General features: G+C 38.5%; 1 protein-coding gene across 1 annotated transcript in view; it reads left to right on the forward strand.

Moving 5' to 3' along the window:
- Positions 1 to 18,500, forward strand: part of GMDS (GDP-mannose 4,6-dehydratase) — a 436,198-nt gene that overhangs the window by 192,347 nt on the left and 225,351 nt on the right. The window contains exon 7 of the mRNA XM_075142569.1: positions 11,314 to 11,441. Coding sequence (XP_074998670.1) covers positions 11,314 to 11,441 — 128 coding nt within the window. The remainder of the gene's footprint in view (positions 1 to 11,313; positions 11,442 to 18,500) is intronic.

An 18,500-nucleotide genomic window follows, 5' to 3' on the forward strand; every position in this document is an offset into this window, starting at 1 on the left:
CACAAACTTAACTCAAACTTGTGCCCACGTGTTCTGATAAAACCCTTGTTTGCATTTTTGTGTTTCCCCCCCACAGGCTCTCTTGCACAGGGTGGAGAGTTCTCACCTGAGTGACTAGATGTTCAGTCTCTGGGGGGCAGGGAGCGAGAAAGGAGTTCTTTGACAGCAGATTGACTCTGTGCCCCGTTCATGGCCGCTCTTCAAGCCTTGCACTGAGAGTGATTTCACCCCTTTTTGACTCTTCCAGGGTACTTCTCTCTCATTGTTTCACAAATATCAAGATACTTAACTTTCTCAAATTCCTGTAAAACGTTGGCATTTTATCCCCATTTTTTGGGTGAGAAACTAAGGCATGAAAAAAAATAAGATCTGCATTGATTGATTGATTGGTTGATGTTCAGAATAAAACTCCCCTCTGTTTGCATCTGAGGACTTGGTAGTCAAGCACACAGGAATGTGCGTCAGTGACTAAATGAGAACCTTGATTTAAGTGACTTTCCAAGCACCTTTTCAGAATTTGCAGAAGAAACCAGGCTTTTATTTATTTTTCCGTAGCAGCTTTAATCCGACTGAACTGTGAATCCATCATTCCTTTTTCTGCAGTTCTTATCTTTGCTTAGCTTCAGACTCCATAGGACCCCTGCCTACTTCATTTCTCACAAGACAGTAGTCTCTGCTCTCAGAGCAAGTCTGTTCTCTGCACAGGGGGCAATCCTATTAGGAAAAAAATTACAATGTGTAATTAATCTAAAGGTGTTTTGTGAAACTGTATCATTGTGCATTCAAGAGCAACGCTGGCACACATAATCCTAACTTTTAGTACTAGAATTTACAGCTTTCTTCCTGAACATGTACAGAGTGTATGTATGTGCATGTGTGTTTTTCTGAGAGCATGCACAGCTACCTATGGGGATATCAAAATTACGTGAAAGGTCCCACTAAAAATACAAAGCCAGGAAATTCAGAATTGGGCTAACTTTCTGTCCTGGTTTCACCCCATTGTGCTCAAGTATTGTAGGCATCTCAGAACAGCAGGTGATCTGACTGCCTCTTCTGTTCCTAGAGGAAGTGTAAACTAACTTAAATGGGAAATATCACAAAAACAGGATAACAATGAATTTCAGAAGTCCACAAAGGAAGAAGTGTTCTTAAAAATACTGATATTAAAACAGTAGTGAGCATGACAAGTTGAACAGTGATAAATGGACATTTTATTTAGATGCTCTGGTTTTTGCCATTTAATCACTTTCCAAATGTTTTATTTCACATTTTCTTATGCAAAATTTTTGTGGCAATTGGACATGTTAATGGTGGAATGTTTAAGTTTGGATTCTTCTTTGTAAACTTAAGTAATCTGACTTCAGTGAAACTGCACCAATTTATCTTGCCAGAAAACTGAGTTCTCTGGGTTTATAGCTGCATATTTATTTTTATTTAATTTATTAATTACACTAGAGAAACACTATTCCCACATGGAAAGAATGCAAGAGTGGGATTCAGTTTCAGTGGCAATGTTAGAAAAAGGGAATATTCATTGAAATGTATGTGTGTTTCAAAAAGCTGCTATAATTTTACTGTCTTCCTGTGTTCAAGTGATTTTCTCAGTAAATAACAGTGTCAGTTTCTTTGCCTCGGTGCCTTTTTCATTTTAAAGTGAAAATTAGCAACACAGGGTTTTTCCCAAAGGGGGGTTCGCTCTCAGCAATGGCTTTTATGCAACCTCCTGATGTATCTTTTCTGCCTGTGGGAGAGCTGCCCCTCTGCCTGGTGGCATTTCCAGTTCAGGGTTTGGGTGTGGGAGCCGTAGCACCCTTGCTTAACTTCAGGGTCCCCCGAGAGCGATCACGGCCTGTTCTGAAATAAGGACGTAACTTTTTATGGGAAGTTTAAGCAACCGGCAATAACTACAGCTAGGTGAAATAATGTTTTTATTGGCGCTCTGAGTACAGCTAGGCCAAACATGTCCAAGTCTTTCAGGAGCAGAGGGGACATGCTGTCTTTGTTGGCTTGCAGTCTTCCTGGTGTATTGTCAGCTTGTCTCTGCCTTTCCCTCCTATTCTCTTCTTAAACTGTTAGGGTTGGGGGCTTACTTTAGGGTTGGGTTCCGCCCCCCCAGCATAATTACTTTGAAGCTTGTTTCAAGGGGTTTTGTTGTTAAAATACTACATTTGAGGGGTGTCGCTCTGGTTTTATCCCAGATAATGACTTCTAGTGCTGACCTGTTCTGTCCTCAGCAGCCCCACTTGTCCCTGTGCAGAAGCAGAGCTCGGGAAATGGGGAGAGCCGGGGCTGAAAGCGCCGATCTCATACCCCTGGTCACACACCAGCTTGACTGCACGCCGCAGCACACACCGTGAAGATTTTTTTTGACTCTTCTGTCAGAGCCATGTGTTTACTTGATTAGTCTGTTATGAGTCTGAAGGGGTATCTGTAGCTGGAACAATTCGTCCTCCTATGGTAATCGCAGACCATCGCAATTGGTGATTTGTACATTGAATTGTTGGGACCCTCACTGGTGTTGGAGATGTACTTCTCACCACATTCTAGCTGAGAATCTAATTATTCATAACACAGAAGATGGAAGGAAATGTAGCACCTTGCGTTTTATGCGCCCTGTTCAAGTACTAGAAAAAATTGTGCCTCCTGTATTTGCAGAAGCTGAGATTTCTTTTTCTCCTTCCCTCCGCTCTCACTAGTCCCCACCTTGTTACTTCTCGATGAGGTCTTTGCCCATGGCTCTTTCCAGCTCCCTGGAAATACAGTTCAACTGTGTTTCAGGACCCCCTCTTGGTGGCTCCAGGACTCCTGTAGCAAAGGGCGGTTTATGAAAATACAAAATAATGTATTGAGGGCCTAAAGGGAGCCTTGAGGACTACCACTGTCGCAAAGGTAACCAGAAGAAATTCCTAAGAGAAAAACAGTTGAGCAACAAAGCTCAGAAGGGAGGTTCATGGATTTAGGAACATGCTGAGTTATACCGTATAAGTGTCAAACCCGTCTAGGACTGCTTATTAGTTTGTGTGGGAGGCGAAGTTTCAAGTAAATTATTTGGCTGTAGCTAGACCATTTTTTTCTCTCCAAGAAAATACATCAGCGCTGACTCAGCAAAGTTGTATGCCACTGTGATTGGTTTTAAGGCTAGCTCTTATTACACTCTTTCGCCTTCAGTAGAAGTAAATGAAAGTTCTTTTTACCCCTAACTTGAAGTGAAATGACACATTTTATACTCAGAAATTTGCACATTGAAAGTTAGCACTAATATGGGTGCACAGAAAGACAGGGAAGACCTGTGCAAAACTTTGATTATACCATGACCTACCACAAGCTGATGTCCCAGCCACCTGGAGAGGCTGAAAACCCAACCAGACTTAGTCCCTCAGAGGTCAGAAGGTCCAAGAAACTGTATTAGTCAGTCATGTGTCACCAGGTAAGATTAAAAGCCTTGCCTGCTTCATCTCAAGGGAGTGCTAGGGTAAAGGCTGAATGTCTCAGTTTGAACCATCAAACAGCACCTTTTTTGATGTGCTACTGGTTGCTGAGAGCATGGAGGAGGGGAAAGACAGGGAGAAAAGGAAAGGGGCATTAAATTTAAGGGCACAGATGTCTGAACTTTGATAGCTATTTAACAAGATAAGTTAAAACCCGTTTTTTGTGCAAGTTGCCTTAGACAGCATGATATTTCCATGTTGTACAAGTGCTGGATTTTCCTTTTGGTTGCACACATTTCTAGCTATTGTAGCACCAATTCAGCAAAGCATGTACTTAACTCCAATTGTTTACACACGCTTAAACAATATAAAGAGTTTGTGCTGATGGGCAAGCACACCCACGCTTACCCACAGCTCATACATGCAAGGGCTTGTCTAATTCTGTGACAGCTTAAATGAGAGGCTTAATTCAATAACATTAGTTGTACAATTTAAAAAACACGGCTTAAATGAGTGTTAACAAATCAGAGTGGCTAAAGACATTTACCTTTGTTTTAGAATGTAGTGTATATGAACTGCGATTAAGAAATCAAAGTGAATAGTTTGGAGCAAAAGGTTAAGTTTTCTGTAAGCGAAGTGCTGCTCTGTTTATGTAAGTGCCATTAACAGCATAAACTTGGGAACAGGAATAACACTTTTACATATTGTTTTCAGTATTAATGTTTGGTTTTTCCTTTATAAGAATCTTTGATGCCTCACCTCTTCCTGTTCGGTGTACAGTTCCTGAGGGGAAAATATTTTAATTTAAGACAAATTATATGGAGGAAATATACTAAAATAGCACCTTTTGCCCAGCAGTTATTGCTGGTATGTCACCCTATCCTTTTAACCAGCCCATATCATAGATCTGAGATGTGTAATTAGTCCTGAAAAAGGGCATTTTGAATGTGAAATCTAATAGCTTTGTGTTACACACTACACATGCAGATTGTCTGCTAATTAAACATCATTTTTTCACCGTCACTTTAGAGAACTGCTGCTGTGTAGTCATAGAAATCATCCTGTCATTGTTCTCTGGGAGGTGGAAACCTACTTCTGTTTGTATGCAAAACAGTCGAAGAGTTGAAAGCCCTGACGACAGATCCCCGGTGGAGGGTTAGCTCCACTGAATCACAGGGGAGCGTGGCTCGCTGTGCTGTGACAAACGTCACCTCTGATTCTCATCTTCTGGTGATTGGTTGGTAGGCCTTTCACCCTACTTCCATGCGCCTCTTTTACGGGGCTTACTAGTTGTCCCTCCAGGTAAGCTTCATGCTATCTTCCCGCCCCCTGGGAAAAAGAAAAGTCTCCCTGCTTTCTGCGTTCCCTCCCAATTTCTGTACCCTGTCATTCCTCACAAAATTGTCTCTTACTCTTTTTTCCCCCTCAGAATTATAAAAATCATTAATTTTTGTTCCCTCCATGCCTAGTTCATTTGACCTCCTGTTGCCCTCAGCTGTCCAAATGTTCTCAGCGCGCAAGTGGATGTCGGGGGCAGAGGTGCTCTTGGGTTGAGGAGCAATGACCCCCCTCCAGTGTGCTGCCCTACTGCTGCTGATGCTTCCTACCTCTGCACGCCTTTACCCTTCTGCCTCAATCTCCTCATTTTTAAAATAGAGGTAGTAGTATATTTTCCATTACCCAAGGAATTCCATTGAGAAGTGTGGTGCAAATGGAAAACGGGGCCAAGCAGACTTAGCACATTTTTGGCATTGGAAAGTTCAAAATGTGTGTCAAAATATTATAAAAGGAAGTAATTCAATTGATATGCTGATTAATGTCTTTGTTAGCAATATTTAAAGGAATTAGAACCACTTCGTTCTATTGAAATCACACATTTTAAAGTAATACCAAATGAGGATCACTTGATAAGGTGGGACAATTTTATCTTCGTGTTATTGGACCGTTGCTTTCAATCTGTGATCTGTGGATTTTATTGTTACGTGATTATTTCCCAGGCGGTTGATGAAGAACAACCTTTAGAAACAAGCCTATTATCAGTAGCTTTATCTTTCCTGTTTAGAGATCTCATGTGTCCATTGGAAAATAGTTGGGGATATGTAAACTGAAAATGTTTGAAAAACATTGCAAATGTATTAAAAATCTGAGAAACCCACTATCATAAGGTACTATTACAATTTTAAAGGACAGAGAAAGAGATTGGAAATATTATGATGAAGCAAAGTATTTCCAGCTATGCTATACAGGATTAAAATGTAAGGATTAAAGCACTATATCTCATGTTTCAGGAAATAAAATGATTTATTGCTCAGGTCAGGAAGATGTTTCCCATGCAGTGCATGACTTTACAATGAGTTGCTTATGAATCATATCACCCTTATTTCATATATATTTCATTTTGCAAAAATCTGATTGTGAACTTTCTGGCAAGCTCATCCAAACATAGCTGTACTCGCTGTGTAAAATTTGCAGGATATTATGAAGAGCTGGGAAGGAGAAAATCACTTTTAACAGTGATTTTTCCTTTGTTTCCAAACAATGATGTTTCTACTTTATATAATTGTTGTTGTGAGAAGAACAATTTGTTATTTTAAATTGAGAGTGGATTCACAATTAAAATGCATGAGTGTTTAACGTATACTAAGTAGCTGCTTTACTAGTTTTACCAAAATGCAGTACTGTATCAGTTGTTTCGATCAAGATACAGTTGAAAATTCCATTTAAACCCAAATTATGGAAGGTTAATTTAAAGATCTGTAACTTGATTTTTCATCTGGTTTACATTGACATAACTCCATTGACTTCAGAATAATTGTTATTGATTTTCATCAGTATAAGCTAAAGGAGACTCTGGACTTCTTTTCTTAGAAAAACTGGGTGTTGCTTTTTTTTTTTAATTTCAGCTTGTTACAAAAATGGAGAAGCTTCTCATAGAATGGAAATTATGAGCAGTGGATTTTCAGGCAATCAAAACATTTTAATGATCTCATTAAATGTATCATTTACAACGTATATATGTTAAAAGAAATATGTTCCTTTGGGTTAGTAGAAGCACTGAGTACACAATGTGTTTGAACATGTTAGGCTTCCACTAGAATCTATGCCAGAACTGTAGAAACTTGGGGAAAAAAAAAAAAGAACCCACCCTTTTTGTTGTGCCACCATCTTCAGAGACATAAACCTTTTTATCATATTTTATGCAAAACAGAGAAAAAGATGTTATGGCAACTTGATAGGCTGTGCTAGGACTGCATCTCAGCTGATAGTTAAGTATTGCTATTAAATGCTATCAGATTGACTGTTATCCTACGATATTACTCGGATTAATGATGGATTTTCTTACGCATGAAACAACTAGTGTTATACAGGGACAGCAGTCTTCCTAAGGCCACAATTTTGTCATCTGTTGAGTTTTGTATGTAACCTTCAGAGCTTGGAAAATGAAGGTTGTTGAAAAGAAATAGTTACTATAATAGTGGCTCTCAAAGCTGCTTCATCCATTTGGCTGCCTCTTATAAACCACAGATTCTAGAAAAAAACACCTACTTCAGACAGCCAGTTTCCTGATGATACACAAAGGGTGAAACCCCAGTGTTGATAAAAGGAACGGGGTACTGATGCAGAGACCCAGATATTTTTTTTTCTTGGGACATCCAGCTTTGGAACTGTAGGTGCATTGAAAGCATGCTTCCTAAAGCAATAATTTTAAATATGTGTTAATGAGAGATGTGTCCAGCTTTCAAAACTGTATCTTTGCCAGATGTAGGCAGCATCCTTCTTGGAGGGATGAGCTGCCCGAGCTGTTTTCCACCATGAGCAGGCGACCGGCCTGGGCTGGAGAGCCGAAGCTATTGCATTATACCTCTGCTATTTCTTTTTATTGTAGTATCGTTCCTATAGTGATTTGCTGACAAGTTATATGTTTTACAGATCAGGTCTGCTTGATGAGGAATCCTTGCTTAAAATTGTATCTAGGATAAATCGGGTTTGTAAATCAGACCTTATGGTTCCTGTTGGAATGCTAACGATCTCAGAGGGAGGGCTTGGGTTTTGAAAACAAATCTAAGCTAATGCCCAGGGTTCCTGAAAGAGCTGTTAGTATCATGAAAACTCATGTTTAAGGCCTCTTTTAAAATGTAAAAACTTGTCAGGCACTGCTCAGCCAAGGCTGTTTGGAACTGCTGAAATGTGCAGACACACCAAAGCATCCTTTGCAATGTCTGGCCAGACCTCTGCTGTTGCGGTATAGCAATTCCAGTGCTGTCAGTAGCGACACAAACCAGAGCATAATGTGGCCCATCATGGTTTGGATGTATTTGTTGCACAGATAACTATGCAAGGCAGTTAGCCCAGCACGCTTGGCCCTACCGAGGAAGCAAGAATGACTCTTCTCTTGGTTACTGTAGGACAGTGAGCTTCCAGAACAGTGCCACCCTCACACATTTTGAACAGGTGTTCAAATGAGTCAAAATACATCACACATTTAGTAGAGTTTTGAACACTCCACGTTCATTCATACTAGGTGTGAGCAGTGAGGTGTGTTTTACAAAACCTCTCCGAACTATGGAAGCAGTACAAAGCCAGGAGACACATGTGGGACTTGGACATCTCTCTTCCCCGCCAATCTAAGCTAGTTTCCGTTGCTACCACCACCATGTTTCCACGTGAATTAGTAATGTTAGTAGCATAATAAAGTAGGCCTTATTCAGCTGTGATAGCTGGTGGCATTTTAGCTGCTGCATCATCTTGATCCGATGAAAATCAACATACAGGGTGAAGCGGTTAACACAGCAGCAGTTCTGTTGATATTCTTGCTGGCACTAACCGGCCATTCTATGGAGAAAATGCTCTTGTAGGTTCAACATTAGCAAGTCAATACCTCCTGAGGAAGAAGGAAGCTAACCATTTCTGTGTCTCAAAAGGTACTTTGTATTCAGTTATATAAAGATATCTGTAGCACTCCGCATAGACCTTTCAGATAGAATCATTCCTGAGGAAAGAGACATTACGTCTGCCAAGTTTCAGGCCAACGCAAGATTTTATAGCCCGATTGCAAACCCCTAGGACAGGGCTTTATAATGGAAATGCTGACATAGCCTTAACTATTTTGTATGACTCCAGTGGGCATCAGCTTAAATTCTAGTTATGATGTGCGTTTAATGGCATGAGATCAAACGTATAGTGTAATGGGATATTTTAAGATACTATGTTTGAAGAGAATCGGTATTTAAACATTATTTATGAACCATATCATTTAAATGCTTCTGAAATGTGCCATTCAGTTCTTGGTTGCCTGAAAATAAATTCTAATCGCATTTCTCAGAATGAAGAGTAGCATAGTTTTCTTCCACAGCTTTAATGCTGAGGCACTTCCAAGAAGAGGGTTGGTTTTATTTTGTTGAACCCTTACTGGAATATTTCTAGAAAATAAAGGTTTTCATTTTTCACCGTGGTGCTCTTTAATTCTTCGTTTCAGCCTTTTGAGGTATATTCTGATTTTGCTTGGAGAAGATCTTTGAAGATCGTTTCTCTCCAGTTATCGGTGACTCTGCAAGAAGACAGCAGTTACTAGTATTTGCTGTGTTATGCTAGATGAATCTGCTTCTTCTTGTGCAGTATCTTTCATATATTTCAGGTTAAGTTGATAGTGTAAAAGTTCTCTCTCTCCCTCACACACACAACATAATACGGTTTTTTTTTTAATGCTGAGGAAGTGGTTGCTCCAAAATGGAAGCTGTTCATTAGTCGTGTAGGTTGACAGTAAAACTTGCTTTAATGCAGATGATGACTAGAACTCTCACTGCTTTTACTGCAAATGGGAATGTGGCGTTGAAAGCGGCCAGTTTTGCTTATTACTCAGTTGCAGTCTGGAACATAAAGCCATATACTTTATCCTAGGAAAAAAGCTTCTCCTTCAACTGTTATTTACTGAATAATAATGCTAACTGAAATTATTTCAGTGCGGAAGGTTAGGAAGGTTTAAAGCTAATCCTAATAAGTTTGTGTAATAATTTGAACCTATTTTTAATTAACTAGTAATAATCTGTGTGAAGATCTCAAAGCACTTTGATAACGTAAAAAATGGAAACAATCTTTGGAGAAGTGCCAGCCTGACTAAGCCAAAGAGACTCTGTCACTGGTTTCTGTTAAGCCAGAACTCCGCTCCCGCTGTAAGCCCGTCCAGCCAGGAACAGGGGAACCACACTACTTTGCTCTCAGAAATTGCAATAGCAGAGTCACAGTGTCGGTCCTGTGGTTTGCGCTCGTTTATCTTTGGGATAATCATGTTTCTCCTGTTGAGTATGCAGGGTGCAGTCTGGAAGAAGGGCTTGGGCTTTCATCCTGCAGTTGACTCATTTGTCCAATTTTTGAGGAACATTGCTATAAAAAAGACTCCCCAGTATATTTTATTTCTGAAATTTTGCAAATTACACTATTTTGTAAGCTTCCTTTATATATGAACACTTTTTCAGGGAATATGGAAATTATATGATTTTCATCCTTTGAAAAACAAGCGCAAACTGATGATATATTCAAATGGCTAATAACTGGAATTCCAACTAGTTCAGCAGTTGACAGAAGATTAAAATTCTATCTTAATCCCGTGGTAAGGTCTGAATTATTTAATTGCTTCATTCCACATGATTCTTATAGGTATGCTCTTTTTTTTTTATTTTTGGCAGAGTCAAATGACGCGCAAAGGTATTGTAGTGCTCTCGACTTTACAGGAAAAATTAGTAGTCTGAAAAAGACATTTCACATTATTTAATAATTTTGCAGCAGCCTGTCATTTGTTTGACAGGAAACAGAAAATATTGAGATGCATATCTCAAGAGCAGAGTTTCGTAATGAAAAAAACTACATCTATGCATTGAATGTACAAGCTGGACGACCTAGGACTTTTGAAATTTGCTAGAGCATTTTACAAGTGCAGTCATTTTCACTAACTTTCCTGCTTCCCATTTGGATGAGGTATCATCTGTCACCACTCAATCATTTTTTTTTTTTAGCTATTAAAAAGGCATGTAATTTTAATTTTTGTGGCCCATTAGTGTACAAATGCCATTGGGCTTGTTTAGCCTGAACTCATGGTCTGAATTCAAATCCCTCTGCTTTTGAGGAGACTGTTGACCACATTTTAGAAACACAGCCGTCATATCTAAAAATCAAGATATGAAAATAGAAATAAATATTATTTAAAGCAACTCTACAGGGAGCAGAAACAGGTACACAAATTTTCCAAAGCAATACAGTGAAAAAAAACCAGAGATATGATAAAATAATGTACAGCCTTCAACTGATAAAGTTGAAATCACAATTTCATGATCTCACTGAACCTGGGGGACAAAGAATCCCAAATAACTAGAAAAGTAGAATGCATTTAACCATTACAGTTCTTTGGAAAATATGTAGTATTTAGGTAGTCTCAATTTTTTTTTAAAATTAATAAACTAATTTATTTAGATATATGCATTCCTTAAAAAAAAAATTTAAAAAAGAAAAAAGGAACGGCAACAAAAAACTTGAGGGTGGTCTAAGATGTCTGCCTTCTTTATGTAACCTTTTGCATTTTGTGTTTAAGAACTGACATTCCAAATGATTTTCTTTGGCTTTATGCCTGGACTGAATACTGAGGCAGCAAATTAGGAATGCTTCAGAAGTCCCACAAAGAAAGATGTTTGCTGTGAAAGTGCAGCTAATGTGACACTTGCACTGGAAGCTGCTTAGCCTACTCAAACGATAAAAGATGGCATGGGTCTAGGTGGTGTGAGGGGAGTGAATGAAGACTGACAGCTGACCATGTGCTGACCTACGCAAGGTGTTTCTTGTGGCCAGTTATCTGCCACTGCGACTATGCTGATACTACCTTTTATTTCTATTCCAGGGGCGAACTTCGTTACTCGAAAAATCAGCCGATCGGTAGCAAAGATTCATCTCGGACAGCTGGATTGTTTCAGCCTGGGCAATCTGGATGCTAAGAGAGACTGGGGCCATGCCAGGGACTACGTTGAGGTAAGCTGTGGGCCACGTGCCTTTTTCTGAATCGTCTTCGTGGTGGGGATAATGCTTATTGCTGTAACTTCAGGTCACAGTCCACGGAGGGCTATCTCAAGATGTTTTTGCCTATTGAGGCCTGTTAACTTTGTCTTTCTCTTGATTTCAGGCTAGGGAATTTAGTAACACAGCAGTCTACCCCAGGCATGACCTAAACAGAAAAATAAATCTTTCGGTTTACATTCCTTGACTGAATTCCTTGGGGGAGGGGGCTGACTGTAAAGTAGATCTATTTTAGAGTATTTCTCTTATTGTTTTGACAAATTTTATGACCAATATTAAGATTGCAGCAAGATGCAATATGACCTGAGGTTGGTGGCCTTTATTATAATAAGGCAAGAATGATGTATATATTAACGATCAAAGGTCTAGCTGGTTATACATTAGAAAGAAGCATCACAGCATAGTTGTGATGGCAGGTATTGTAATGCCTGTGCCTGCATCTAATCTTTGAAATGTTTTCGTAGTCAGGGTTTGTTTCTAATTTTATTCTGTGCATCTACTTTAGCAGACAAACAAACAATACCCCTGTATTGTATTACAAGGAGACATGAATGACCATGTAGGAAATATTGTCTTTTCCCCAGGAGACTTTTGTCCCCATTTTGGTGCTTAAAGATTTCCTGTGGTCATTAGACTATTTTTGTCTTTTAATAATTCCTTGCTGGGAAACCGGATTTGGCTTCACCATTCATTGATGTCGTTTAGAAAGATGATGGCTGTTTGTTTTGTTTTTCTATATTACAAAGTAAGAAGTATTTCAGTAGGAAAAAGTCTGATTTGGGATTTTTATCGTAAGTTGAGATTTAAAAGGTAAAATAAAAGCTGAGCTCTCAAATCTTATTTACAGTCAAAAAGAAACTGCAAGAAAATGAAATCGTAATACCACAATATAAACTTTTATTCTGGATGATATTAAAAAAAGTAAACAGCCATATCGCCTTGGCATTGAAAGGGTTACATCAAGTAAGCGAAGAAGGTGATTTTTGGCAGCCAGCTATAGATAAACTTGGCTTTTGGTTCTGCGCTACATTTGCATGTAAGGTGGTAAGGGCACCATGAATGTCATGACTATGCCTCCATGACTATTGTTTTATATTTGTGGCTACAACACTAGTTGAAACAGTTAATCCAGTAAACCATCCCAATCATCTTTTTAATGGATAAAACTATAGTCAAATGTGTTCATAAAGTCAGTTACCAAGTCTCAACTGAAAGGAAGTAAGAGGTAAGCCAAATAAAATGATCAGTTGCATGAACACAATGAGCATAATTTGGTAAGAGGCATTGGATATTCCATAAATACTTCGGCTATCTCATTCCAAGACAACTTGCACCACATCATAAATCATGGGATGAATTCTGATGTCTTCTTCCATAAGGGAAATCCAGAATAACCCTCTTGTCCTGTGTTCAAACCTTTAAAAACAAAAAGGAAATGAGAACAAGCCTATCCAGAAGAATGACTAGCTTTCAAGGCCTTTGGCCTGCAGAAGGAATGTAGTTGTCAGAGGTCTACAGCACGAACACATGTTTGTTGTGTAAGTAGCATTCCAGACCTTTCAGCTACACATTTTGGGCCTGTCCCAAAATCTTCTGGAAAGAATTCCTCACTAAAATATAGTTCATCCCGAGTATTTCTCTTTCCGGAGAGGTATCCCTTCGGATAACGGGAGAGTTATTATCAATTCTCCAATTCCCTGAATATTGTGGAAATGTGGTTACAGGCAGCCTTCTAATGACTAAAAAAGAGAGTAACTTTAAACTGGAAATAAACAATTATTTGAGGCTTTAATGGACTGGAAAGTAGGGCTTAGAGATTTAACGTTGTTCAAATAAATCCATAGTATGTTAGAAAGCATGATCGTATTTACTAGCATTTGGGGAGCTTCCTCAAGCATATGGCTGAACACATAGGGATATATCTTATCCTCTCCATATGTACTTTTAAATCCCATCGATATTAATACAAGTAACACATGTGCGTATAGACTAGACTATGTACTGTGTTTTCTTTCTCCTTATTTCCTTATTAGGGGTAATAATAAAACCATAAATACATTCCTTTTTGTTGTTTTATAAAACATTATGGGTCAACTCCTGATCTCGTGAAAGTTGATGACCAAACTCCCATTGACTTTGTGGAGAGATCGTATCCTGTACGTATTGGAGTGGAGAACGTCTGGTGGTTACAAAGCACAAGCAGAAGCCAGGACTCTTGAGCTTTGATCACATGCATTCATCTGACTGCCACTGTGATTGTGGGCAAACACTTCTGCATACAGTAAAGCATGGAAGCGCGTGCCTGAACTGAAGCATGTAGGCGCCCACCGAGGGATGGGCTTCCAGCGTGCTCAGTGCTAGCTGTGGGTTGAGGTCAGCTTTAGTAGCAGATGATTCAGAAGTTTGAAGTTTAAACATAGGTTCGTATCAGGGGAGAATAGTTGGAATATGTGTTTGATTAGGTTGACTTGAACTTTCACCTGCAGGAACTGAAAATCAGGTACAACGGCATTGTGCTGGTGAATGAAAATCGGGAAGTCTAACACAATAGAAAGGTTTCCATCCAGTGATGGAAGGGAACAAAATAGAAATAAGTAGGCATCAAAATTTTTGGGGGGCAATTATTAGTTTTATCCTAAAATTATTTTGGTAACTCTTAACATTTTTGTAGAAATTGCTGCTGCCTCTTACTCCCCCTTTCTCCATTTTTACTCTACTGTGACCCAGCACAAGTCTCATGGGATGGTATTAGAGATGACGATCAATGCCACTGAGTTGGAAGAGGAAAAACAATATATCAGCACTATTGATATATGAATCTTCTGTGTGCTATTTCGTTTTGTGAGGGTAACTTACACCTTTTATTCATTGCAGAAAGTTCTAGTAAACCTAGAAAATACCTAGGTATTTTCAAATATTAGTACAATAGCAAGCCTTAACAGCCTGACTCATTTTTATGCCATTTATGAAACACAAGGCATCATACAAATTTCCTCAGACACTCACTCAAGAATTGTATTTCAAATAAATATAGGTTCGCAGAAACATTTAATTTGGACCATTAAAAAAATGCCCATCAATCCATCACTAGTTGGTTGGTTTTTTAATTTCCTACATGCTAAACACTGTAAATGAAGTCGTGAAGGTATACCTGCAACTGAAACCTTAAAGTGTTGTGCTTGGGAATGTAATAGACACATTTATTTGTAGAGATGTAAAAGGAAAGCCAACAAATAGAACACAGTCATGTTGGAAAGTGGCTCTGGGAAAAGAGCAAGTTCGTATTAGAGTTCAACAGCTGAGGCTTTTTCTTCCTTTCCTTCAGTTCCCTCTCTATCACCCGCTGATGCTCAGGTTGCCTTCTGCAGTTGCACTGCCCACACCTCAGTGTTGTGCAGAGAGCAGAAATACTGCACTGACGAATGCTGCGGAAAAGCTTATGAATATATATCTTACAAAAGTAAAGAAAACAAGTCAAAGGTAACAGTTTTAATAGTCTGCAAGTATTCGTACAGATCAGAAATATTTTCTTTTGCCTTTAATAGAAATCCAGCAGTATTTCAAGCAATAATTACAGGGGATTCATAATTGGATCACAATTGGCTCCAATTAATTAACTACAGGTCTAGTCAAATGCTTAAAATTAAGCTTGTGCCCAAATTCATGGTGAAATCAGGGACCATTTGATATTCTAAATGTATGGCAATCAGCTTCCATTAATTTATATTTAAATAATGTCAAAAAAACAAAGCAAAAAAGAACAGTTTATAAATAATTAATATAGCAAGTTATTGTACCTTAGTCTAACCAAGCACATTAAGAGACTGTTTAAAAAGAGACTTTCCATCGTACTTTTTTTTTTTAATTGGTACCGGTGATGATTCGTACTTTACTTTGTGATTAAAATGCACAAGAAAATGTGTAGTCATTTTTATTGTCTTAAGCCATTTTGTGCATGTTGAAATTGAGATAGTAAAATCTAATCTACGATGATGCCTTTTGCATTTAAATCTCCAGTCAGCATCACCTGGTCTTTTATTCATGATTCTTCTATTCACCATTCCAGTAGGTAGACAGCTGCTACCATTTCTGTTGTGGGAAATCCCTTCTTGTATGTTTGTGTGTAGGTTTAAATATAAAAACTCTTGCCAGACAGAATTATTTAAAATTTTACTTTACTCTTGTGCATAAGAAAAGGATTCAGCCAGCGAGACTGTTGGCCAAGGCATTTCTAGTTCTGTTTTGTTGTTTTCTTGGAGTGTTAAGGATGTGTCATCTTTTGAGATATCTTTTACCTCAGTCTGATGAGATCCGAAGTTTTTTCTGACACATCCTTTCATCAGCCCAGCAGAATACTTGCTTGCGAGAGTCTTGCTTTGTTGAGGATTGTTGGTTATAAAAGGAAAGTCTGTCTGTGTAACTATCAATACCTCATAGTTATGAGATTGGCTCATGAACTTAAAGGCATGCTTTTAAGTGAGGATTACCCTTTTGTTATGGACTGAAATGAAAAATGTTTTTCCCTTCTTACTGCTTAGTTTTTATGCTCAAAGTTAATCACTTCTAATAGAAGTTAAGAAATAATTTTAAACCCTCAATGCTGGACTTCCTTGAGTATGAGGGTAAAGATTTTTGAGGCATCCAGGTACTCAAGTGTATTTTGTGTATTTCCAAATGAGAACTTTTTCTTCCCATCAGCTTGCTTGAGCTGGGATAATTAATGGCTCTATTAAGCCAAATTAATCTCAAAATTATATCCAGTCTGCTCTGATTGACGTGATGATCCACCGAACTGATTATCTTATTGCTGCCATCTAGGTGAAGTAGTTGTGAGAGCAGCAGGGCTTGTATGAACCTTTAGGAGAAAAGTTTGATAGACTGTGCTCCTTTGGAACAACTACTGAACATTCATAAAACTCTTGACAGGTACTTGCTGAAGCAGTATCTTTTCTAGAAGCAAGTGTATCAGAGACATGACTATTCCTCCTTAGTTTCTTTCTAAGAGTTTAAAAATCTGTTGTCCTTTTTATAAGACGTAGAACTACGCCTCATGCTGAGATGCTTTTTCAGAAAGCAACATCTTCCCAAAGGAAGCACGCACTTACCAATGGCAGAATATTCTTTGATTTACTCATGTAAATACTTTGGACATGTGGAGGTATGATGTGTCCAGGGTGAAGGAAGGTCACATTTGACCATGGTAGTATGTTCAATCATCCATGCAAATAATGATCCAGTTCTCAGGACACAGTAGAGCCAATATAAGTGGCCACAGCACAGATAACTGGTCTCAAATGAAAGATGCCAAATCACTTTGTGAAGTTCACCCAGCACTGACCCAGAGGCACTGGTGTTTGCAATGTAGCCACTTCTTCACGACACAAGAGTGCTGGAACAGCAGGTCCAAAAAGAAGTAAAGAAGATTGTCTTCCCTCTGGTTGAGTCTGTAGGGAAAAGAAATATGTAAGTGGATTGCCAGAGTCAATTCATGATGCCATTAGTAAATTATTTGCCCACGTTGCATCTCAGCTGAAATATTCCAACCCTACAAAAGAGTTCAAGTCTTGATATGATGTGGTAGACAGCATCACTGGCCACAGAACAGGTGTCTCCCCGACACGTCTCTCACACAGAATCAAAATAGGATCCCGTGAGACCCCATTGTCATTTCTCTCTCTTTATTGCTGTCCGGGTAGGCTCCATCAGGCTCCCTGGGCTCAGTAAGGTGCCGGTGGTCCCACTTGACTTCTGGCTTCAGAAACCATTCTTTTAACTCTCTTGTTTTTGTTAAGAACTTGGGAGTCGGACTGAAGACTTTGAACATTTTCTCCAAGGCTATTTCTGAGTAGTACCAAAATGAACTCTCACAAATGATAAGCATATAGTGAAGTTCTCCTCAGTGTACATTTCTTCTCCATTGTCCCATGCAAGCAGAGAAAAAGTTGATTTTTTAAATAATGATGTTTTCTTTCAGTTAGAGCATGATTTGATGACAACAAAATGTAGGCATAATTCTTAAACATCTTTTTTCAGATTTTGAAAATATGGGCAAACCTTCCCTTACGAAGAGAGAACGTGCTTTAGAAGCGCTGTGATAGTAAAAGTTTTTCTTTTTAATGCCAAATAAAAGTTTACATTTCGGTAAATAAGGCTGCACAATAAAAGAGCTTATAATACATTTCTTTCAGCGCGTGTAGTTTAGATTAGACTTCTTGACTATTAGAAATAGTTGCAATTCCCAGCAGAGTGACACACTATCATCTTAATTTTACCCATGTGGTTGATGTCTGCATTAAAGAAAAACAAAACAAAACCAAGTCCTTCATGGTTTTTGAAATGCTGAAGACTGTAAATAATGTGATTCTAAATAACTACAGCATAAGTGAGAAAATGCAAACATGCTTTATACATGTGTGTGCACGTACACACACCACATGTATATATATACGTGAATGTATGTATGATTCTGTTTGTGCATGGGTGATTTTGTGGAAATTATTTTCAATTTCATGTGTTTTAAAGAGGTGTATGTATGTGCTATTTTCTCTTTAATTTTGATATGATTGCTAATAAAAGATCGAACAAAAAAGTAAGTAGTTTATTACAATAGACATGAATGGTATCCATATTTAAAACATAAAAATGAGGAAAGAAAAGGGTTTTAATTACAATATGTAGGTGTTCTGCCTAATGCACATCATATGGTATTGATTTCCAGCAGCAGTGCCTACTGTAAGTGTTGCTGTTAGACCTTTTCCTTTCAGAACACTATCCTGATCTCTTTTAGAACTACAGCACCATTTCCCCCTTTTTATTTTCTTGCAGCCATTTTTTAAGTGAGGGGAATATAATTGTGAAAAGGTTTTTTTCTTATTTACATAAATTTTCCTTTAGCTTTCTTTTTCACCACTTTTGTGTTTGACCTATTAGTGTTTTTAGGCTTTACAAAGCTAAAAAAGCGCTTTCCTCAGCAAAACCATCTGGTTTAGTTTCCTGTGCCTCAACAATGATATG

Source organism: Calonectris borealis, chromosome 2, assembly GCF_964195595.1.
Source record: "Calonectris borealis chromosome 2, bCalBor7.hap1.2, whole genome shotgun sequence".
Classification (NCBI taxonomy): domain Eukaryota; kingdom Metazoa; phylum Chordata; class Aves; order Procellariiformes; family Procellariidae; genus Calonectris; species Calonectris borealis.